This window comes from Esox lucius, chromosome 20 (assembly GCF_011004845.1).
Source record: "Esox lucius isolate fEsoLuc1 chromosome 20, fEsoLuc1.pri, whole genome shotgun sequence".
Classification (NCBI taxonomy): Eukaryota; Metazoa; Chordata; class Actinopteri; order Esociformes; family Esocidae; genus Esox; species Esox lucius.
In genome coordinates, this window is record NC_047588.1 from 28,539,500 (window position 1) to 28,565,063 (window position 25,564).

At 43.2% G+C, this 25,564-nt stretch overlaps 1 protein-coding gene across 5 annotated transcripts in view; it reads left to right on the forward strand.

Annotated features, from left to right (window-relative positions):
- Positions 1 to 1,707: 1,707 nt before the first annotated feature.
- celf3b (cugbp, Elav-like family member 3b) overlaps positions 1,708 to 25,564 on the forward strand; it is a 39,618-nt gene continuing 15,761 nt past the window's right edge. For all 5 annotated transcript variants that reach the window (XR_002195739.3, XM_013139377.4, XM_013139378.4 and 2 more), the window contains exons 1-4: positions 1,708 to 2,330; positions 2,538 to 2,568; positions 2,952 to 3,202; positions 5,383 to 5,465. Coding sequence is in view for 4 of the 5 variants with exons in the window: in XM_013139377.4 (XP_012994831.1) it covers positions 3,058 to 3,202; positions 5,383 to 5,465 (228 nt within the window). In the remaining variant the exon portion in view is untranslated. The remainder of the gene's footprint in view (positions 2,331 to 2,537; positions 2,569 to 2,951; positions 3,203 to 5,382; positions 5,466 to 25,564) is intronic.

The following is a 25,564-nucleotide window of genomic DNA, read 5'->3' on the forward strand; positions in this document are numbered from 1 at the left end:
TATTTTGCCTTTTTCATTCTGTTAATTCTACTTTGTGGGTTTTTTCTATGCGCTTTACTTTCCCCCAAATTAGTCCTAAATTGCTGGCAACTCCATGCCTTGGGACTGGAGTGCTGTCAGTTTTCCCCAATCTCGAGCAAACATAACGGATTAAACTAATGGCATTCTAAACGAAAGCTCATGATTAGGTGATTATTGCAGTCAGATGCGTTCATCTGTGGTTGAGCCCTGAGGCCTGGTGTTGCCTATCCCTAGTCTAGCGCAGAATATCCCTGAGTCCTACGATCCAAACAAGCCCTATCCTCAAAAGTTCGCATGATGGCGATATTGTGTGCTCGTAGGGCTGTGGCCGACTTGTCTTCGACGGTAAAAATAGGCTGTTTGTGTTGAGGTAACTCAACTGACTGACTACATTGATCTTACGTTTCTTCACACTACTGGAACTCAAGATCCATATCTGGGGGAAGTACAGTCCCTAAATGAGAGACGACGTTGAAACTAACGAGCTCCGTGTTGACACCACCACGAGACCGGAGGTCGGAGCTTGAGTTTCTAACGGATGCTCGTTCAGTTGTCCACCTTCAGTGATAGTCTATGATGTAGAGCCCTGGGCCTGCATGCTCTGAGTCTGACCCATGTACGAACTGATGATAGTATAATGGTAGGGGAAGCAGGCGGGTGGACTGGGGCACGAGGCGGGGAGACAGATGGTGACCTTTCAGAGTAAATTACTCTCTCCTGTCCTTGCACCGACACATACCAGGAAGTTACCAAAGTGAACCCCACCAGCAATCAAGACGAGTTAAAAAGCTCCTTGATTTGATGAAGTTTGTTTATGTCTTGGTTCAGGACCACGGACAGAGCCCCGCTGTGCCTCTCTACAATAGGCTGATATTGTGTAGCCGGTTATTGTAGGCGACCCTACACACTCTTAGAAAGAAAGGTAAAAAATGGCTCTTCCGTTGTTCCGATCGAATAACAATGTGTGTTTTATGTAGAATCGATTGAGGAAATGGTTCTACATAGAACCGTTTTCCTGGAACCAAAGAAATATAATATTCAAAGGGTACCCCAAAGCCAAAAAATACCTTTTTTGGAATATTTTTTAGAGTGTCCAGCAGTCAGCAGCAATCAGTGTAGCCTGAAGTCTGCTGTACTCTATTGTCCATGTTCGCTTGCTCCCCTAGCCTATCGCCTATGTGCACATCATGGATATGATTACGAATTTAGCTTTTGTTCAACATGCAGAAGAGAACTGGTTGGGGGGGCGTTGTGTGTGTTGCGTGTGTGCGGTGTGTGCGGTGGTTGCGCAGCTGTAGTCGTGACGCCGCTCGCGCGCGCTGGCAATAGGCCTAGGCAGGCTTCAGCACCACGGCCAGAGCTCGCGGCCTGAACAAAGGGGCGGAACGACGTTCCAGAAACAAGGGCACCGTCCAGGAACACAAGCACCCCGGAAACAAACGCAGAATTTGTTAAACAGCGCTTCAATAAATTCACAAATAATTCTGGATTTAATAACTTAAATATATGTCCGCATATTCCTTGGTGATGCATATAGTTTTTCAGCTTAAGGGTGCAGGGTTTGTACAATAGATTGAAGGGCTGTTATTTTTTACGTTTGAAAATAGTTTTTGATGATCCCTGCCTTTTACGTCACAGCTTGTCAACCTCTCCAGGGAGAGAGGGAGAAAAGGAGGGGAGGTTAGATAGCGAGAGGGAGACACCGGCAGACGACGTCAAAAGCTACCGTAGCTTAAACTAAGGGAAAAACGAGAGGGGTAGTGCAAGAGGGAAACGTTATATAGGCTATCAATATTTATATTTAAAATATATTTGTTGAGTTATTAATGGCTGTACGAAAAGACTGATACTGATTGATTCACGTATAACTGGCTGCTGGATAAATAGTCTTACAGAATAAATTATACAATACAAAAAGATACATTCTATAGAAATTCAGCTATTCTTTTAGTACTAGGCAGTAGGCTACTATGAGAGAGTGACTAGCTTTAACTGATTTACCGAGCGAATAACGGATCATAAGGCGCGGGGTTAGGGATCTGTGATCTGGTGATAGTGTGACAAGACGCGAAACCTTAACCGGAGCAGTAGCCTAACTCAGTTACCAATTCGAAACCGGCGAGGAAGAGATAAGCAGGAGTCATAAAAGCGGGGACGAATCACACTGAGCATCCTATTCCCCGAGCGAGGATAACTGGAGACGCGCACTGAAGATAACGCCACGGAAAAACGTGGAAAAACAAACAAAAACATATCCGTTTACTGTTGAGATTTTGTGAAGACGTGGATATAAGGATCTCTTGAAATAGGTACGATTTTTTAAGTTCAGCGTTCCATATTGTCTTTTGGTTATGTTTTGTGTATGTTGAGTCAGGGCGGACAAAGAGAGAAGCCCCCATACGTTGACATCCAGTGAGTGTATGTGTAACCTACAGCTGGCCAAACAAAGAAACCGCTCACAGCCTCTCTGTAGCGCTCATCTAGGCTACATCTAAACCATATATGTCTTTCCACAGGGTCTCCGGAACACACTTTCACGTCCTAAAGGTAATCCAACATTATGTGTGTATATATATATATATATATATATATATATATATATATATATATATATATATATATATATATATATATATATATATATATATAGTTCATCTTGGTTTTATTGTATTTTAAATGTAGTTATAATTTTTTGATTGGCTAATCATCATTTGCGTAATTGTTTTTACGAGGCGCCAGTGCCATTGTTTGTGTCACTAGGCTAATACTATATTGCAGGCTTGCTGTCGGCTACGATAAATTATCTGAATATTGATTTGTTTTTATGCAATCCATCAATGAATTGCATATATTAACAAATGTTATATGACCTCATTCTTGAGAGTAAATATAACAAATACATCCAACTCCTCTCCTCAAACCTTCTGCAGTTCTGGTCGCAAATCTCCAGAGGACGTCGACTCTGCTCCTGCTCTCACCCCGCTCTCCTTACCTCGAACCCGGCAGAGCGCCTGTCGCTCTCCCTGCTGTGTCCCGATGAAGGAGGCCGACGCGATCAAGCTGTTCGTGGGGCAGATTCCCCGGAATCTGGAGGAGAAGGATCTCAAACCGATCTTTGAACAGTTTGGGAAAATCTACGAGCTGACCGTGATTAAGGACAAATACACCGGAATGCATAAAGGTATAACGGGACTCAAGCCATCAGCAGAAGTAATGTAGCCTGCATCAATATAGACATTATAATTTGAAGATGTCATAGGCCACTGACAGATAGGCAGGTACACACACACACACACACACACACAAACACACTCATACATGTAGACAACTTGACCAACAGCTATGCTGAAGACGGAACGCTTTGCAATATTTTTCACACCCAGAGGTGTGTGTCCCTGTGTAGGTCGATAGTATATTAATGCTGGTGTAGTAGAACACTTCATTTAGCCACTGTAGATTAGGCTGTGTGTTTATCAAGAGTCTGATGATGGGTTACCATGGAAACACATCAACCCCCCCATAAATATTTGTTTTACTCACTTTCACTGCCTCTCTCGCTCACTGTCTGTAATCCTCTGATGTGTGTGTGTGTACTCAGTCGTGAGCTGGGTTGGTTTTTGGATCACTGTCGTCCTGATCTCTCTGGTTATCTCTCCGTCCCAGCTCCCTGTCCCCCTGTCCCCCCCGCCTCCCGTCCCCCCGTCCCCCCTCACAGAATGGGAATACTGGGAATGTGCATGATACAATCTGCAGGTTAAACATTGGGATTTTCTGTGAGAAGCCAGTTAGTGAGATTGGCATGAAGCCATCCTCTGGGATTGGAGAGCAGTCTGGCATACATTGCTTTAGAACTACTACCTCTCTCTCTCTCATGCTCTTTCTCTCTCTCTCCCTCTGTCTTATAAAATATCAGGTGTCATGACCCCTCATCTTCAGGGTGATGTGGGCTCTGTTAGGGGTCGTGGTTTGTGAGCCAGGTTACACTTATCTTAATCCATCTACGGCCCTAGCATTGCGCTAGTCTCATAAACACGCATACACAGATGCCAGCACATGTGCGCACATACACACACACACACACCGGGTGTACCCATTTTGACCTGGGGTCTTTGTAACAGCTTAGCCTGCATGCAGTGTTTCGCCAATCAGTATAATGGGCCTGTAAGCTTACTGAGTCAAGTCTGCTGACTGAGAATCTCATGTTTGGAGAATCTTCTTTGGAGCAACAACAATAATCCCCTTTTTAAGAGCTGGCCTGTGCGTGTGTGTATAAGTCTGTGTGTGTTGTGGTCGTTGAGTCATGCTGTTCAGTAGGTATTGATGGTTCTGTGAGCATTCTAAGCTAGCATGAAGCTTTGTGGTGCCAGCCCAGGTCTAATGTGAGGCTGTGGGGGTGTGTCAATGACGTTAACTTGCTGCCTGTTGTCTTAGTGGTGGTGACAGGTGTAGGACCAGCACTGGCCAGCCACTCTACCTACACACAGGTACACGAGAGAGAGAGAGGTTTGGGAAAGAGTGCGAGTGGTTCTTAAGTAGTAAGATAGATGGATAGAGACTGAATGTGAATGTGGGTGTATGTAGGATTATGGACTCTGTACTGCTGTGGACATATTGTGTTTAGTGTGCCAAACCATGCTGTGCTATTCTTAACCGTGCCAAGCAATGCTATGCTATTCTTAACTGTGCCAAGCCATGCTGTGCTATTCTAAACTGTGTCAAGCTATGCTGTGCTATTCTTTACTGTGCCGAGCCATGCCGTACTACTCTTAACTGTGCCGAGCCATGCTGTGCTATTCTTAACTCTGACGAGCCATGCCGTGCTCTTCTAAACTGTACTGAGTCATGCTGTGCAATTCTAAAATGTGCCAAGCCATGCTGTGCTATTCTTAACCGTGGCAAGACGTGCTGTGCAATTCTAAACCGTGTCGAGCCATGCTGGGCTATTCCTAACCATGCCAGGCCATGCTGTACAATTCTTAACCGTGCCAAGCCATGCTGTGCTATTCTAAGCTTTGCTGTGCCGTCAAGTGTCCTGCTGAGCTGTAGGTTGACTGTGTTGGTAGAAAACCCGGTGCTTTTTATATTCTGGACTTTGAACTAGGGAACAGCACAGCAGAGGGTAGGAGAGTCAGATCATGTTAAGGATATTGACTATTCTATCTGTATGTCCTTTCTGCACGAAACTGTGTCTGTGTGTCATTGAGTGTCTGCGTGTCTTTCCGTATGTCCTTGAGTCTTCATCCAGGAGTTATGTTGTTCTCTTATAGAGACTCGTCAACAATCTCAGCATTTCTTCCTCTTTCTATCCTCCCTCTACCTTTTCTCTGTCTCTCTCTCTCTCTCTCAACATCGCTCTCTCAGGATGTGCGTTCCTGACATACTGTGCGAGAGAGTCGGCGCTGAAGGCCCAGAGTGCTTTGCACGAGCAGAAGACACTGCCGGGGGTAAGTCCAAATCACATGACACGCACACACGCACAGGATGTCATGGAGAGCAGTCTGGGAAATTTCACGGTGAGGCTCCAGAGGTTCCCAGTGTGGTCACTGTAGTCCTGTTGACCCTGCAGGAATACAGACCATCTCACTAATTAACACTCTCATCCTTCTTTGTCTTGTTCTGTTCTCCAGTGGGGTATTGTAACCCTGTCGGGAATTAGGGCACTGCCCCTTTAACATGGGACTGTTGATGAGCTCTCTGTCTTCATCTCCTCCTGTCAATTCAGATAATTCCCATTCACTGGTGATTTTTGGGCATGTGAGACATTTGTTCACATCGATGAAGCAAGTGGAAACAATAAAAATAATGAACTAAACATTATGCATGTTGAACATGAACATAAGGTAAAATAAATAAACGGATACATTGTCTTTGTTTTCGACGTGGTTTGTCCTCCACTTGTTGCCCTGTGTTAACCCAGAGGTCACAAATCCTGCTTCAGTAACTGCACTGTATTTTGCCTCACAGATTGACATATATTAACGTCTGATTTGATTCATGTACTTTGTCAGTTTGTGGGAACTGCGATATCTTTGTCTAATAGTCATGTGTTTAGACAGGCTATGCTTTCTTAAGTCTGTACACAGTCAAGGATTTTTCTTTATTTTAGCTCAGTCTGTATTTTTAGTGGCCCTGTATTCTGTTACTTGGTTCAGTTTCAGTTTCTTGGTTGGTTGGTTTCCTGTGTTCTCTGTTTTCTTATTAAATGGTTTGGTCTAACTCTGTGGTTTGGTCTAACTCAACGGTTTGGTCTAACTCTATGGTTTGGTCTAACTCTGTGGTTTGGTCTAACTCTATGGTTTGGTCTAACTCTATGGTTTGGTCTAACTCTATAGTTTGGTCTAACTCTATGGTTTGGTCTAACTCTATGGTTTGGTCTAACTCTATGGTTTGGTCTAACTCTATAGTTTGGTCTAACTCTGTTGCTGTCCTGGTGCTCTGTCAGGTTTATTTCTATGTATAGTAGACAAGGGCTTTGTTATGGAATCACTTTCTTTTAGGTGGGTCTGAAATTGAATGGCTCTTTTATGGATTTTGAGTCTTTAAATACGTTTGCAGAATTTATAGTTGTGTTTGACCGTTTTTGTGAATTTCTGGATAGTAAGTGGACCCCAGACCTGAACACTGTAGAGAGCAGTTGGTCCTGTAACCGATTGAGGTATTTTTAGGCAGATCAAAATGTGATCTCAGATCACTCACAGCTTTGTGTCATTCTTTGTTAGCTTTAGGGCACAGGTATGTAGAATTCATGCTTACGGTCCTCCCATCAGGATCTTCTTAGGAAAATCGTAATTTCTGTCTTACTATGATTCTTTGTCTGGGCCCAAATCTCACAAAATAGTTTTTCTCTGATGCTGCTGCTGTCTGCCTGTCAGTATTTGTCTGTGCCAAGGTGACTCCTGGATGGGGGTGTGGTCTGTGGAGCCGAGCGCACAACAAATGAATGACTATTTTCAGCCAAGACCGCCGGGCCGACCGAACGACTGTGGTGGAGTTGTAGTCAACGCGCTGTAGAGCCCTTGGTCCCTCTTGCTGTTGACCTTGGCCTCCATTCTGCTGGGTAGTAGTGCAACGCTATTGGCCGCTTCAGACAACTGTTCTCCACGGTTAATGCAACCTCGGCGCGGGTGTCCAGGGGCGCCCGCCCTTTGGGGGTGAAGGCTACAACCCAGGCTGGGCTAAATATGGGAGGTGGTCAGCAGGGCTGATTTAAACATCGCCCAAAGACATGCTGTAATTCTAAACAAGTTCGCGGACCAGGAGTGTCTGACCTGGACAGGGGGTACTCATGAAGGGGCTATTGACTGGTGTCCTATTCCCTCATGGAGGGCCTGTTATTGATTCTTGAGGCACCCTGGTGATCAAAGAAACCATGTTTGGCGGATGTTGTTTGACTTCCGGGGCAGGGATCTGTCGCAGGCTCACTTGAACGTTTGAAAGTATACTTTAAAAGTGTACTCAGCTTGGGCCAAACATTTGGGATCAGTGAACCTCCTGTGCTGATTTGTCTGTTGGCCATTCCATTGTGACACTGGACCTGAAGGCAGCTTTCAAGCAGATTTTAGTGCTGCAGTCAGCTGGGCATCACATCACACTTTTTGTTTTATTGCCCCTATATCACGGCTCCAAGCCAAGCACATTGTTTTATTGCCCCTATATCACGGCTCCAAGCCTAGCTCATTGTGTGCTGTTGGCTGTGAAAGGTGAGGTTCAATAACTAGACTGTGTATTCAGCGTCACCCTAGGGATTTCTACAGGCTGGCTGTGTCTGCTGGCTGTGATTGTATGTTCCCACAGTGTGTTATGTACCCGAATGACCAACTGAAAGGGAACATACGCACTCCCTGAAAGAGGGAATAATGTATGACACGCCGTGGGCTCCATGCCATCCAGCCACGATGAAGTGCACTCCTGAATCTGGAAGGGCAGAGCCGGGATTACATCACCTGGAATGTTGGGCTTCCGGGCTGTCTCCATGCTCTATATTTCTTCTTCTGCTCTTTCTCCCTTATTTCCACTCCTCACACCTCTCCTCCTTCTTTTCTCCTCCACCCCTCCCCCCTCCTTCCTTGATCTTTCCCTTTCTAATTTGTCCAACCAAGCACCTCCCACTCTGGAGCACATTTTGAAATTACCTCTCCTTCTCAGCCCCCTTCATCACCCCCTTCATCACCCCCTTCATCATCCCCTTCATCACCCCCTTCATCACCCCCTTCATCACCCCCTTCATCACCCCCTTCATCCTACGTTCTCTTCTATTTTCAACCCTCCATTCCCCCTTTGTCTCATGTCTTGGTCACCTGATCCCTCCTTCCTCTTCCTCTTCCCATCATGCCATTGTTCTTGGTGTCTCTTCCTTCTCTCTACTGTCCATCCATTTCTGTCACTTACTCGTTTTTCTCATGGAATCACTTCCTAAGACGTTTTTTTGCCCCCAATTCTAATTTCACAGTCGGTTATAAGATAATCATCCCCTTTACCTCTCCGCCTTCCTCCCATATGGCACCCGCTTCTAATGTTGATTTCACAGTGTTAGGTTGCCTTGCCTTCCTCTCCTCCATCTCCCCTGTTTCCTGTCTCCTACATTCACTTCTTACTCTCTTCTGATCCTTCCCCCTTTCCTCCATATCCAAACACAGTAATTTGCTGACCTATTTGACCGTCCCACACCTCCACAATCCCATCCCCTCTTCTCATCATCCCCTCCTCCTCCCTCCCCCCCATCTCCTCTCATTCTCCCCTCATGTCCTCCACCCCCTCATTCCTCGCTCCACTTGTTAAGCTCGATGATTAGTTTCTCGCAAACTCATTTTCATACTTGTTTTTGTGTGAATGTGATTGAATGAAATCTAACAGAGGGTTTGAAAGAGGGTGTATGTGTGTGTGTGTGTGTCTGTTTGCGTGTGTTGGTATCTGAGCTGGTTGGAACATGGGGTCATTCCTAATTATGGGCTGTAGTGAAGTTTCAGTCACGCTGTGTTGTATTTATGACCACACACACACACACACACACACACTAACAAAACCATGCCTAAGCAATTATACTGTGTGTGAGGAGTCTGGAGCAGAGATGTGTTCCCGACGCCCCCAACCCTCGCCCACTGGATTTAACGGTCATTTAACGGTTGGAATCTGTCATTAAATGACCGGAGAGACGGACAATCAAAGAGGAAGAAATAGAGGTGGAGAGAGGAGTGAGCGATAGGGAGATATTAACTGGATGGCAATAACTGAAGAATCTTTATGTTAAAAAAACTGTAGGTCGTAATGGAGTCCATACAGCAGCAGTACAGGTGTACAGAGACAGTGGGTTAGAACACTGAACCATCCTACGCCCTGAGTTGGAGGTGTTTCATGTCAATTATGCCTTTATCTGGGAGCTAAGAGCCATCAACACAACGTCCAGAGAGAGTTCAAATCAACACAGTACAATTTAGATGGAAGGGGAGAAATTCGACTAGAAAATGAGCTAAGAGATGGATGGAGTGAGAGAGGGAGGGATGGACGGAAGGAGAAAAAGGAAGATGGATGAAGGGCGGGACAAACGTTGACACAAGCAAATCATGAGAAAACAAAAAGAGAACTGACACACTAGAGAGATTCAACCAATAATCAGCAATTTGGGAAGCTACCCCACGCTTAACAGAGAGTACAGTGTCAGAACACCAGACGTCCATGGCTGACCTATCTAGAAAGACCCTGACTACTATTGCTATTGAGAGAGGCTGCAATTGACAGACCTGACAGTACTGGCTATGGGCACACCGCGCAGAAAAGGAGGTGGCAATGGAGCTGCACTTACAGACACGTGTTTCGCTCAGATCTTAGAAACCCACAAATAATTTGAAAACAAATCCAATATGAATAAACTGTATCTAGTAGGATAAAAACCATAACATGCAATCACAGCGGCAAGATAAGTGACCACCTGCTATGAATGAGCAACTTATGGAGCTCAAACAATATTGTGAACATGCATATTTATTTATTTTCCTTTGTCATTCATATACTTGTAACTGTTGGTTCATTGTTACAAAACAGTATATAGTTAAGGCTATAACATTTGACGTGCCTTTATCTATTTCGACTATTACTATTTCAGATTATACATCCCAGTATAACACCAAGTCAATAACACTTCAGGGATATCAATCTGTCCAGTTAGGAAGCATAAGTGATTGTGAATCAATGTCACCTGTTTTGGTACAAATGAAAGTGACAGGTGCACTAGTGAAGCAACAGCAAGACAAACCCCAAAAAGGGAATGGTTTTGCAGGTGGTGGCCCCAGACAACTGCTCTCTCCTTACCCTTCCTGACTGATTTTTTTTTTTTTTTTTGCTAGTGTCCTTGTCACTACTGGTAGCATGAGGCAGTACCTGCAGCCCATTCAGGTTGCACAGGTAGTCCAGCTCCTCCAGGATGGCACATGCATACGTGCCATCGCAAGGTTTGCTGTCTCCCAGTACAGTCTCAAGAGCATGGAGGAGATACCAGGAGATGGACCGTTACACCAGGAGAGCTAGACAGGACCATAGAAGGGCATCAACCCAGCAGCAGAACCGGTGTCTGCTCCTTTGTGTGAAAAGGAACAGGAGGAGCACTACCAGAGCCCTACCGAATGACCCCCAGCGGACTACTGGTGTGCATTTTTCTGACCAAACTGTCAGAAACAGACTCCATGAAGGTAGCAGGAGGGGCGGATGTCCTCTAGTGGGACCTGTGCTCACAACCCAGCATCATGCAGCTCGATTGGCATTCGCCAGGTCACACCAGAACTGAAGTTCACCATTGGCTCCCTGTTGTCTTCACTGATGACAGTTGGTTCACACTGAACACGTGATTGACGTGAAAGAGTCTGGAGATGCCATGGTGAACATTATGCTGCCTGCAACATCATCCATGTCAGACCTTATGCTGGTGCAGTGGGCCCTGGGTTCCTCCAGGTGCAAGACAATGCCTGACCTCATGTGGCCAGAGTGTGTTGGCAGTTCCTGAACCACAAATGCATTGATGCCATTGACTGGCCCTCACGTTCCCCAGACCTGGTTCCAATTGAGAACCTCTGGGTTATGTACTGGTGCATCTGACGCCACCAAGTAGCACCACAGACTGTCCAGGAGCTCAGTGATGCCCTGATCCATGTCGGGGGAGGAGATCCCCGAGGACACCATCCGCCATCTCATCAGGAGCATGCCCAGACATTGTCGGGAGTGCATACAGGCACATGGGGGCCATACACACTACTGAGTCACATTATGAGTTGCCATGATGAAATTCACACAAGTTGGAACAGCCTGTGATTTCAGTTGTTTACTGTGAGTTTGAATCCAGCCCTCAATCGGCTGGTGATTTTGGATTCCGTTGAACGTTGTTACGTCATTTTGATCTCAATGAATTACACAATGAGCAGAAACAATTTAGATCTTTTATGTATTTCCTTCATCAAGACCCAATGTGTGATTTAAGTGTTACCTTTGTTTTTTTGAGCAGTGTATTTCAGATTATTATTTTTCAAAACATTTTATGAAAGAGAAGGAAAGATCAGTGGAATGAAAGAGAGAGAAAGATCCAGATATGTGAAGGGAACAAAAGAAGGGAAGATGGTGGTAGACAGGGAGTAACAAAAAAGGGAGGGAAGGAGGGAGTGAGAGAGAGAGAGAGTGGAAGGTAAACGGAGGGAGTGAGAAAGATTTAGATAGATGAGTGGAGAAAGATGGAGTGAGACAGGAAAAAACGTAGGGAAGTAAGAGAGGGGAAAATGGAGTGAGAGATCAATAGTAGAAGGATGATAAAGAGGGGATGAGTAAGAGAGAGGAACATGGGTGCAGGGAGAGGGAGGAATATAGGGGGAGTAAGGGGAGAGTAAGGGGAGAGTAAGGGGAGAGTAAGGGGAGAGGGGAAGGTACCACTTTGTGCAGGGTGAGAGATATAGAGAGGAAATGGATGGAAGGAGTGAGCGATAAAGAGATGGGAGAGAGAGATTATAACGACAAAGGTGAACAGATGGTCCTATCAGAGTTTGTTTTTATTTGGGACAAGAGTTTGAAAAGGGGGAGGGGGGTAAACATCACACATGTAAGCCTGTCAGACAACTAGCATACTGTAACACATTGACTATTGAAGAGGACCATCCCTTATAGAAGTCGTCAAAAGAGTCCATCATTGAAACAGACCCCAGTCCCGCTGAGTTTATATTTCAGCTTCCCATTTCCATCTCTCTCTCCCTCGCTCTCTCCATCTCTCTCTCCCTCGCTTTCTGTCTGTCTTTCTCTCTGTAGCTATCCTTAGTTTGCCCCTCTCGTATATCTGCCCTTATCACTTTGTTTAATCTTTTCCTTTTGTTCTATGCTCTGTAGATATCTCTCTCTCTTCATCTTCCCCTCTCCCTCTTCCATATCTCCTCATGCATCTCTGTCTTAACACCCCCCCCACACACACACACACACACACAAAGACACATTCCTTCATGTCTGGTTGTGGTTGTGTGTGTGGTCATGCTACAGAGCTCTCTAGGGAGAGCAGCATGCTGTCTATATTGTCACCAGTCTCTATAGTGGCTGTGAGTAAACAGAAAGTGTACATGACATCAGCCACATTATAGTGTGTGTTTGTGTGTGTGTGTATGTGTGTGTGTGCGGCTGCGTGTGCATGTGTGTTTTCTGGTCCTTTTCACATGGTTTGTACATTGTACTAGATCCTGTGTTAGGTACATATAAAGTATAGTGAATTGCTATTCAGTGATTTAACTGTTTTATTTTTATCTTTGTTTATAGTATAATGGTGTGTATACAATTGTACAGTGTCTTCAGAAGATATTCAGACCACCTAAGTGTCTCCACATTTTGTTGTGATGTAGATTTCATTTTTAATTAATGAAGTATACCTTTGAACATTGTCTTATACATACACACACCTGTCCATATAAGTTCTCACACGTCACAGTGCATGTCAGAGCAAAAACCAAACCAAGGAACACAGTACTTCGTGTAGTTTAATTGACATGGATGGAAATTTCATTTGGAAATGTACGAACAAGGGGAACAGAAGATTAAAAAACAACGGTCAATGGAAACCAAAATCACCAACCGATTGAGGGCTGGATTCAAACTCAGAGTAAACAACTAAAATCACAGGCTGTTCCAACTTGCATGTATTTCATCACAGCAACTCATCATGTGACTCAGTAGTGTGTTGGTCTCAGAGAATTATGTCAAGGCATAGATCTGGGGAAAGTTATAAAAAATTGCTAATGCATTGAAAGTTCCCAGGTGAGCATTGGGCTCCATCATTGTTAAGGAGAAGAGATTGGAACCACCAAGACCTTTCACAGAACTGGCCACCCGGTAGGTAAAAACCCAGTTGCTACTCTAACAGAGTTTCTGAATTTCTCTGCAGAGATGGGAGAATCCGCCAGAAGGACAATCTCTTCAGCATTCCATCAGTCGAGCCTTTAGGTCAGAGTGGGTAGATGGAAGCCATTCCTGAATAAAAGGCTAATTACATGCTGCCTGAAGGACTCTGAGTGGAAAGGGAAAAATACTATCTGCATTGATCAGTTGATAATCAAACTATTAGCCCTGAATGCCAACCAGCTATTAGCCCTGAAAACAAGGTACTGCTCATCACCTGGTTAATACCATCCCTACAGTGAGGCATGGTGGTGGGAGCATCATGCCATGGGAACACTTCTCATTGGCAGGGATTGGGAGAATGATCATGACTGATGGAAGGATGAACGGAGCCAAACACAGAAAGGTCCCTGAAGAAAACCTGATCCAGAATGCACAGGACCCCAGACTGGTGTAAACATCTATTTTTCAGCACATCAAAGACCTGCAGCATACCAGTGTTTATTTCATCAACAAAAATATTGTTCAAAATGGGTCGTGGATGAGTATTCCAGTATGATAATGACCCAAAACACACAGGCCAAGGCAACAAAGGAGTGGCTCAAGAAGAAGCACATTAAGGTCCTGGAGTGGCATAGCCAGTCTCCAGACCTTAATCCCATAGAACATCTGTGGAGGGAGCTGAAGGTTTGAGTTGCCAAACGTCAGTCTCGAAACCTTAATGACTTGGAGAAGATCTGCAAAGAGGAATGGGACAAAATCCCTCCTGAGATGTGTGCAAACCTGGTGGCCAACTACAAGAAACGTCTGACCTCTGTGATTCCCAACAAGGGATTTGCCACCAAGTACTGTCGTGTTTCGCAGAGGGGTCGAATACTTATTTCACTCATTAAAATGCAAATCAATTCATAACATTTTTGACACACGTTTTTCTGGATTATTTTGTTATTATCTCTCACTGTTCAAATAAACCTACCATTAAAATTATAGACTGATCATTTCTTTGTCAGTGGGCAAACGTACAAAATCAGCAGGGGAGCAAATACGTTTTTCCCTCACTGTATTTTTCAATTGCAGTAGCAGAGATCAAAACTGACAAAATAGATCCATTAAAAACAATAACTAAACAACAATATTTATTATGGAATACTTTTCATTTTGGTTGACTAAAACGAGATGACACCAAACTACCTTTGTGACGAAAGTCTTTTACATGACTACCATAATTGGATTGGAGGATTTTAGAAAGTGAGCTTTTAAGTGTTTTTGTTTTGTTTTGTCTAATCAAAAGCATACATGGGCATTAGTACTGTTTGACTTTCTGATTCCAACGTTGCAAAACTTGCAATGCAATTATTGGTGGAGAAGAAATGTCATGCCTAGGTCATTCCAGAATCACCTCCGATTGACTGGGTTCATTAAGGCTATTATCCTGGTACAAATTACTGATAGAGAAAAAAGTGCAACGTTTCCACTGGGGAACAGAGTGTAAACAACTACAAATTTATGGAAAAATACTACCAACATCAATACACATCTGAAAGCGCATCATCCCAATATACTCACAGGTAAAATCTGTGGTGTGGTGCCTAGAGAAGTGGGTATACCCAAACTTATGAACTATCTACATTTTCAGTCCGATGTCCAAAAAAATCTTGATCTTCGTTTGTTTCGGGAGTTCATCAAATTGTAGTAAAACAATGTCATAATCCACATGTTGTATTGTCCAATTCAGAGCATATAGCTTATACCTTACACAGTTTGAAAAAGAGTTGTTCCTTTTCCTGAACGAGACTTAAAGAACCAAGTCACTAAAATGATCCAGTTTTCACATTATTAGAACGTGGGATTCCTAGCTTGCAAAATGGCGATTGTCTTGCCTTACGTGCAATTCACATTCGCTACAGCGCCCTCTAACGACATGGCAGTGTTTAAACACAGTAAAGAACTGTCCCCAATGAAGCAATTAAACTCGAGGCTATAGTGGGTAGTTGAGCCAGTACCATGCAGTGGAAAATAGCCATTCGTTCTGGAAAAACATATGGTAAGCAATGGCGAGAGACGGCGGTTTCTATGTGTTTACTGTACATTTCTACACAAAGGTCCTTTAAACAAGCAATAGTGCAAAATGTATTTTATTTATGAACTAACAATGTTGACCAGAATTCTGTACACTAAGATTTAACAATATTAAAATAAAGTTAATACAAGTAATCAATACAAGAATAAAAGGGGTACAACAGCATCTCTGCGGGAAGAAAATGGGAACACAAGCAGATACAGCAGATCACATCGCACTCTCTTCGGCGGCTGGCCACCAGCGTAAAGCAGTCGTGCCGCTGGTGGAAAGCCGCCTGAGATGCAAATTGGCTTATGCAATGTGAGATCAGGAGAAAAGCGGCAAAAGCTGGTGGCCCGCTGGCTGTAGGATATTATAGCCTCCTGCGGCCCGCCAGCAGCAAAACGCCGGCGGGCCGCCATCGATTGCTCACTGGGACGCTGTGCTTAAAATGTTAATAAATAATTGTAGGCTATAGCAACATTATAAACTAAACATTCTGATATGTTCCATCAGCCTTTGATATTGAGTATAGTAGACATAAACTATTTTGACACATATCAGTATGGGATTAAGGAGTATATATACAATGCCTACTTAAATCAGTGCATAGCCCCATTACAAGATTAATAATGATGCTAGCTAGCTACAATATTTTGTGAGAGTTGTTCTCTCAAACACAATTTAGATGTTTCCGTCTGATTACCAGTCAACGATGTTGTAACTGATTTAATTGGACAAATAGACTACATGTTTGTGTTTTAGAGTTCTCGCACAATCGGTGAATGTTTTTGCATTACTTCTTGCCCATGATCTGCTGCAGATTAATTTGTTCTTCCACTAATTTGAGAATAGAATCATTCAATGATGTTTATGCAGAAATATGTGTTGGTAGAACAAGACTATGTATGTTTGTGTACAAAGAAGTCAGAGATATGTTTACTGTGGGTTTGAATTGACAAACATTTCACAAAAACATAAGAGCATTTTGTTAACTACAATGGCTCACTGTTTTCTTCTTTATGACAATAACTAAACTAAATCATTATTGAAATGATTACAATTTTATTTTTGTCAGAATGAAAAAGGTTGCCAAAATGAACACGGCAGCACACAACCAAGACAATGTTGGAGTGACTTCTAGACAAGTCTGTGAATGTCCTGGATTTTCCTAGCCAAAGCCCAGACTTAAACCGATTGAACACCAATGGGAAGACTTGAAGATTCAGTTCACTGATGCTCCCCGTGTGATCTGACAGAACTTGAGAGGATCTGCGAGGAAGGATGGGAGTAACTGCCCACAATCCAGGGGTGCAAAGTTGGTAGAGCCATACCTAAGAAGACTCAAACGTGATCACTTCTAGTACTGAATAAAGTGTCTGAACACTTATGTACATGAGCTATTTCTTTTTTTTATTTTAAATAAATAGGCACAGATTTTAGCTTTGTCATTAAGAGGTGTTTTATTGAGGGCAAACAAATATTTAATTAATTATAAATTAAGTCTGTAATTCAACAAAATGTGGAAAAAGTAACTGAATACTTTGAGTCTGTTTGAATCTCTGTGTGTGTGTGTGTGTGTGCGTGTGTATGTTTGTTTGTGTGTGTAGTACAGTTATTCTATATAGTACATCTCAGCTGCCTAGCTGACTACCTCCCTATGGGAAGAGGCTATGATGAGCAATTATCCAGGCGGACGGCTTTGTGGGCTAATTTAGCAAATCTATGTGGTCAGCAGGGCTGTTTACTAACTATAACCCTGCACTGCTTACTGCTGCGCATTCAAAAACAACATCCCTGTCTCCCTTCCCAACTATCTATCTACCCTCTCTATCTTCCTCTTTAACTTGGACTTACCATCCTTCTGCTTGTTTCTCTATCTTCCTCTTTAACTCAGACTCACCATCCTTCTGCTTGTTTCTCTATCTTCCTCTTTACTCGGACTAACCATCCTTCTGCTTGTTTCTCTATCTTCCTCTTTACTCGGACTAACCATCCTTCTGCTTGTTACTCTATCTTCCTCTTTAACTCGGACTCACCATCCTTTTGCTTGTTTCTCTATCTTCCTCTTTACTCAGACTAACCATCCTTCTGCTTGTTTCCCTATCTTCCTCTTTACTCGGACTCACCATCCTTCTGCTTGTTTCTCCATCTTCCTCTTTAACTCGGACTCACCATCCTTCTGCTTGTTTCTCTATCTTCCTCTTTAACTCAGACTCACCATCCTTCTGCTTGTTTCTCTCTCTGTGTCCTTTTCTCTTTCTGTCCTATCTTCCTGTTTCTGCCTTGCTGCTTCTCTCACTCCTTCTGCTCTTGCCTATTCCCCTATTTCCCTTTATTTCCCTGTCTGGTGGGGTTTGTGATGTGAATCCCCCCTCCCCCCGCATCTCTCTATTTTTATCTTCTCTGTGTGTGGGGATAGGAGGGTAGTAGAGGGACAGGTGTAGTTATGATGTTGTGTGTGTGTGTGTGTCTGTGTCTGTGTCTGTGTCTGTGTTTGTGTGAAAGGGAAGATGGAGGCAAAAGTAAGAAAAGAGGAAGTGTGAGATGAAGGGACAAGAAGAGTGTGTTCTTGTCTCTGAATGACTAAGGGCCTTTTCACTTCTGCAGATCTCAGGACAACAATTGAAATGTACATTATATGTAAAGAAACTTTCCAATTCACTTTACATAATTGCCATATTTGGTTGGCAACTAGATACTTATGGTCCGACTCTCAAAATGACAATACAAATCTAATTAACCACTAGCCTTTCCATAGGATACAGATCTTTCAATAATTCAAGTCCTTTTTCTTTTTAAACAAATAATAACAATATTAGAGATACATTTTATTTAAATAACAGAAAGGTTATGAAGATAAAGCACATAGCAACTGAAAATGTTTAATTATTCTCAGCTGCTTGCTTTCATACTGTTACCTTCTTGCTGGTGACTCAGCACAACCCAGTCGATGGCTCAGGTTCTGGAAGAAATTCTGTATTCAGAGCTGCTGCTGCAAAAAACAACTCCTCAGCTTTTCCTTTTCATAAAGCTATTGTGACAATTTCAGAATGTTATTAAAATGTATTACAATTTGAAATGCCATTTTTTGTCTTCAGTCGATGTTGCATTGAGGAGAGAGTGGCAAGGAGAGAGGATGTGAAACACTAGTGAGCTGGAATCAACCCCATGCTACTGTAGATTGGATGTGTGCACCCGAAGGCACAGTGTAGCTGGCTAGACAAACCCACCACAGGAACTCAGATAAATCTCAATAAAACAAACTAACAGAAATTTCTAGAGTGGATATAAAAAGTCCCTGTTACAATGCCAAGTTCTTGTGATGGAAAGGCAAAATGAGACAAAGATAAATCATGTCAGAACTTTTTCCACCTTTAATGTGAACAATTCAATTGAAAAACTCACAATAACCTGGCTGCTAAGTGTGCACACCCTTAAACTAATACTTTTGATTTTGTTACAGCACTTTTGGGTAGAAATCTATTAGCATGGCACATCTTGACGTGGCAATATTTGCCCACTCTTCTTTGCAAAAGCGCTCCAAATCTGTCAGATTGTGAGGACATCTCCTGTGTACAGCCGTCTTCAGATCACCCCACAGATGTTCAGTTGGATTCAGGTCTGGGCTCTGGCTGGGCCATTCCAAAACGTTAATCTTCTTCTGGTGAAGCCATGCTTTTGTGGACTTGGATGTGTGCTTTGGGTCTTTGTCGTGTGGAAAGGTGAAATTCCTCTTCATCTTCAGCTTTCTAACAGACGCCTGAAGGTTATGTAACAAAATTGCCTGGTATTTTGAACTGTTCATAATTCCCTCCACCCTGACTAAGTCCCCGGTTCCTGCTGAAGAAAAACAGCCCCAAAGCATGATGCTGCCACCACAATTCTTCATTGTGGGTATGGTGTTCTTTGGGTGATGTGCAGTGTTTTTTTTGTGCCAAACATACTTTTTGGAAATATGGCCAAAAAATTCGACCTTGGTTTCATCAGACCATAACACATTTTCCCACATGCTTTTGAGGGACATGATGTTTGTTTTTGCAAACTTCAGCCGGGCTTGGATGTTTATCTTTGTAAGAAAAAGCTTCCATCTTGCCACCCTACCCCATAGCCCATTCATATTAAGAATACAGGAGATTGTTGTACACACAGCCAGTACTTGCCAGAAATTCCTGCAGTTCTTTTAATGTTGTTATAGGCCTCTTGGAAGCCTCCCTGACCAGTTTTCTTCTCGTCTTTTCATACATTTTGGAGGGATGTCCAGTAATGTCTCTGTTGTGCCATATTTTCTCCACTTGATGATGACTGTCTTCACTGTGTTCCATGGTATATCTAATGCTTTAGAAATTATTTTGTACCCTTCTCCTGACTGATATCTTTCAACAATGAGATCCCTCTGATGCTTTGGAAGCTCTCTGCGGACCATGGCTTTTGCTCTGAGATGCAAATAAGAAAATGTCAGGAAAATCCTACTAGAACAGCTGAACTTTATTTGTGATTAATCAGAGTCACTTTAAATTATGGCAGGTGTGAGTTTGAATGTGATTGTTTAATTCTGAACACAGTCACATCCCCAGTTATAAGAGGGTGTGCACACTAATGCCACCAAGTTATTGTAAGGTTTTTATTTTTCATTTTTTCTCCTCTTAAATTTCTGTTAGTTTTTCAATTGAATTGTTCACATAATAGGTCACATTGAAAGGGAAAAAGTTCTGACATGATTTATCTTTGTATCATTCTTTTAGATCACAAAAACCTGCAATTTTTACAGATGTTTTATATCGACTGTATACATTTCTGTTTCATAAACATTGCTTTGCTATTAAGATATTTTCTGTAGGAGCCAGTTCTGTCGACCCTATAATCCTCAACGCATGGCTTTTTGGTGACTCTAGACAGGTATGCCTGCAAACTCTTGACCTCAAGTTTATCCACCAGTTCAGGCTTGCTGTCAGGAATCACTGGGATGGGATATTCCCTTTTGTGCCCCTAAACAGGACCTGTGCCCCTTCCTAACAATTTAAGATAAATGATACCTGTCAATAATATCTTGAGTCGCCCTCTAGCTTTCGGGGTAAGAGTAGGAGGCTGGAGCTATGGTACTTTCCAATCCAATCCAACTTTATTTGTAAACCACATTTAAAACAATCAAGTTGGACATTAACATGATTTAGGACAGATTATAAACACACGAGTAACAAAACAAACATTAAAAAGAAGTAACAAACTGGAAAATGAAAATGCAGAATACAACTCTCAAGCAGGTTTAAAGGCCAATGAATAAAGGTGAGTTTTAAGCTGTGATTTAAAAATGTGGATGCTAGGGGGCCAATCTGACCTGCAGAGGCAATTCATTCCACAGCCTTGGGGCCACGACTGAGAATGCTCAATCTCCCCTATTTTTGAGCCGCGTTCTAGGGACAACAAGGAGTAGCTGGTCAGCAGGCCTTAATGACCTCAGAGGAGCGTAAGGCTTCAGTAATTCAACGATATAAGCTGGGGCTTGACCATAAAGAGCTTTAAAAATGAACAATATAATCTTAAAATGTATTCTAAAGCAAACCGGTAGCCAATGAAGGGAAGCAAGAACAGGTGTAATGTGATCTCGCTTACAAGTTCCAGTAAGGGGTCGAGCGGCAGCATTTTGGACCGTTGGTAATCTAGAGAGGGAGGCCTGGCTAACACCTATACACTCACCTAAAGGATTTTTAGGAACACCTGTTCAATTTCTCATTAATGCAATTATCTAATCAACCAATCACATGGCAGTTGCTTCAATGCATTTAGGGGTGTGGTCCTGGTCAAGACAATCTCCTGAACTCCAAACTGAATGTCAGAATGGGAAAGAAAGGCGATTTAAGCAATTTTGAGCGTGGCATGGTTGTTGGTGCCAGGTGGGCCGGTCTGAGTATTTCACAATTTGCTCAGTTACTGGGATTTTCACACACAACAATTTCTAGGGTTTACAAAGAATGGTGTGAAAAGGGAAAAACATCCAGTATGCGGCAGTCCTGTGGGCGAAAATGCCTTGTTGATGCTAGAGGTCAGAGGAGAATGGGCCGACTGATTCAAGCTGATAGAAGAGCAACTTTGACTGAAATAACCACTCGTTACAACTGAGGTATGCAGCAAAGCATTTGTGAAGCCACAACACGCACAACCTTGAGGCGGATGGGCTACAACAGCAGATGACCCCACCAGGGACCACTCATCTCCACTACAAATAGGAAAAAGAGGCTACACTTTGCACGAGCTCACAAAAATTGGACAGTTGAAGACTGGAAGAATGTTGCCTGGTCTGATGAGTCTCGATTTCTGTTGAGACATTCAGATGGTAGAGTCAGAATTTGGCGTAAACAGAATGAGAACATGGATCCATCATGCCTTGTTACCACTGTGCAGGCTGGTGGTGGTGGTGTAATGGTGTGGGGGATGTTTTCTTGGCACACTTTAGGCCCCTTAGTGCCAATTGGGCATCGTTTAAATGCCACGGCCTACCTGAGCATTGTTTCTGACCATGTCCATCCCTTTATGACCACCATGTACCCATCCTCTGATGGCTACTTCCAGCAGGATAATGCACCATGTCACAAAGCTCGAATAATTTCAAATTGGTTTCTTGAACATGACAATGAGTTCACTGTACTGAAATGGCCCCCACAGTCACCAGATCTCAACCCAATAGAGCATCTTTGGGATGTGGTGGAACGGGAGCTTCGTGCCCTGGATGTGCATCCCACAAATCTCCATCAACTGCAAGATGCTATCCTGTCAATATGGGCCAACATTTCTAAAGAATGCTTTCAGCACCTTGTTGAATGAATGCCACGTAGAATTAAGGCAGTTCTGAAGGCGAAAGGGGGTCAAACACAGTATTAGTATGGTGTTCCTAATAATCCTTTAGGTGAGTGTATATAAAGCATTACAGTAATCCAGGGGAGTTGTGATAAAAGCATGTATAACCCTCTCAAAATCAGTGAAAGATAAAAATGGCTTCAGCTTGGTAAGCAGCCTGAGTTGAACAGAATGTATTTGTTTCTCTAGTTGAAAATCACTGACCATGTTACCACCAAGGTTAGTTACCATAGACTTGACATAGGGTGACAGGGGACCTAGATCCAATTGGGAAGCACAAAGAGAACTTCCGGGTCTAAGTATCATGACCTCGGTTTTACTTTCATCGAAATGTAAAACGTTTAAAGCCATCCAGGCTTTAATGTCATAAAAACTGTCTAACAGTCATTTTAGGGAATTATCACCCTTATTTTTAATCGGCAAGTATATCTGTGAATCATCTGCATAAAAATGGAAACTGATGTTATATTTCTTTAAGATGGATCCAAGGGGAAGCAAATAAAGGGAGAAGACAATACTTTGTATGGAAGTGTTCAATGCTGAGGAAGGCCTGGGGGTTGGGGTTATGGTACTTTGTGTGGTGGTGTTTTTTTATTTTGGTGGCTTTGTATGTTTCACATATCACCATTAAATAGTAACTGAGTGTAATTAGGTCTGATCCTGATAAGAATATGTTTCCACAGGGCCACACTAACACACACACACAGACACACAGACACACACACACTATCACATCTAGCTGGTATTAAATAGTGTTACGGTTGAAATAAATATACCCAGGATGTCTGTCTTCATGTCTGGAGCGGGGTTAGGGAGTTGAGTGGGGCAAACGAGTGTGTGAAGTCTGGTGAATGAAACCAGGATGGGGTGAATGAAGGGGCTAAGGGAGGGAGTACGGATGAATGGGTTTGGAGAAATTGGGAGGGGGAGGGGGAGGGGGAGGGGAGAGAGGGATGAGGAAGGAACTGAACAAAAGTTGGCCATAATGAGTGTTCAGGAGGGTTGTGTGTGTGTATGTGTGTCTCTGTGTGTGAGGGAGTGATTTTGGTGATGGGGGCAGGGTGCACGTCTGTCAGTTAAAAGAGAGACATCTGTTAGAAGGAGATGAGATGAGGATGGATGGATGGAGGAGCAGAGTGTGCGTGCCTGGGTGTGTGCGTGTGTGCTGTTGTGTGTTGGGGGAGGGGGGTTTAGGTATTTGATGGAGCTGGAGTGAGAAGATAAGTGAGAAGATAAAAAGCCTTTAGTCGGACCTGGTGCCTGACCAATGTTCCCTCCGTGACCTTTGTGACCTCTCTGCCAAACGGGGGAGGAGTTAACCAGGGTGTGATTGCAGCTTGTCCTGAAAGAGGTTTAACTACACTACAACTACAGTTAGATCGTTCACAGCATCAAGACTTATGCAGTTTCTCTCCTCACGTGTTGGTTTACAGCTACCTACCTTGTATGTATGGAATGTCCTGGTTTCTAGCCTCCCAGGTGACACAGGCACTCTGAGGCGCTCTTAGGCCGAGCTGACCACTACAGTGTAGGTTTCAACCCTTAACTCTCCCACTAGCTGACAAGTAGGAAGTCCCGTGTGCGATTCAAATTGACCAGCATCACTCGAGGAGTGGGGGGACATCATCAGCAGGGATTTCCTGGTCTCATCATGCCCTTGCGACTCCTTCAGGCAGGTGGGCATCTGCATAGCTAACTGAGATCGACAGGTGAGTGCGTGTGCCCTCATATGCATTGGTTAGAAGAGCAGTGTGGACAAGAAACAGAATGACTTGGCACAGGTGTGGATGTGGGAAGCTTGATGCAACTTCTAACTGTCCCGAATCTGTTGGTTGTTGTTGCAATGAGACATGGATACATAGATACAACATAGACACACTTAGATATGGTGGACAATCATTCTAAGGAATGTTCTCGTTTCCAGGAACATCTGTGAATGGGGTGTCTAAATAAGCAATAATGCATTGGGCCATAATACTATGTCCAATAAACTGTGGGTAAGAGCGGTTCTTAGACATGACCCCCAATATGTCTTGCTATTATACACCAGTTATCAACATAAATAGAAGAATATAAAGTTGTGATATCATACGCTCATATTCCACAGCTTATTGACAACCAGCAATTCAGATTAACCCACATTAACCAGATTTTAAGGTGGATATTTTATTGCAATTGAAATTTATTGTGGATTACCCCAGGGGTGCACCCCAGGGCAATGCTCATGGCCTGCTTTGCATGGGTTTGGGAAGGTAGTTATGGTAAATGATTGCCATGCCTCATTGCACTCTAGCGGTTCTTTGCACTGTCTTCAGAGCCTGCAAGTTCAACTGAAGTAGAGTGTGTGTTTTTTCTGACGCATAAGGGTTCCGGTTTAGATTTCCTGGTTGAGTGAGCAGTATGATAAGAACCATAACTGCATCTGATGTACTTACAAAGTCATGTAGCTTGAGAGTTACTGTCCCAAGTCTGCTGGGAGTTGTTTCTATGAAGCTGGGATTTGTAGTATTTAGGTAGTGTTTAACCACTGTAAGTAAACACAGCTTCTTCTTTTGGAAAGAAATGTTTATATATTTGTTTTATTTGCTTTCATTTAGACAGGCAATTAGAAATATGATTTTTGTTAAATTACTGTAACAGCCAGACACGGCCTGGGCCGTTCTAGTTATTCTGTTTCTAGCCTTAGTTTTGAATCCCTAGTGTTTACTGCTTTCACCTGTGTCCATAGTCTTCTCACCTGTGTCTCGTTTTCCCCTAATCACCTCCCTATTTAGTTTTCCCAAGCTAAATAGGTCAGTCATTGTTCCCTGTCATGTCCTTGTTTTGAGTGTTTCGATTTCGAGTGCTGTTATGAGTACTTACGTCACATAATAAAAGTCTATGTATAGTTAGGTTTTTCATTCAGTGTGTAGTACTTTGTCACTGGGAATACTATCTTTACTATCTGTACATAGATAACAAGCTGGAAGGAGCACCTCGGCCTGGGGTCTAAATATCTCATCACTCCTCCAGGAGTCTAGAGAAGTATCCCATTAACCATGCACTCATGTGTTTCATCAAATCAATGGGAGATTATTATGTGGTTTCAAACAGTGACATTAGAATTACATTCTGTTTGTTTCTGCTGTATTACTGCTGTGCTGATATCCCTGGCAGTCCGTTTCCTTTAGAGGCATGTTATTCCCTGCTTTGCTTTGGAACTGTGATGGTGTTTGTTGTGTAACTTTTTTACCATATTTACTGGTATCATGTCTGTTGCTTAAGCTGATTAAAGAAGGTACT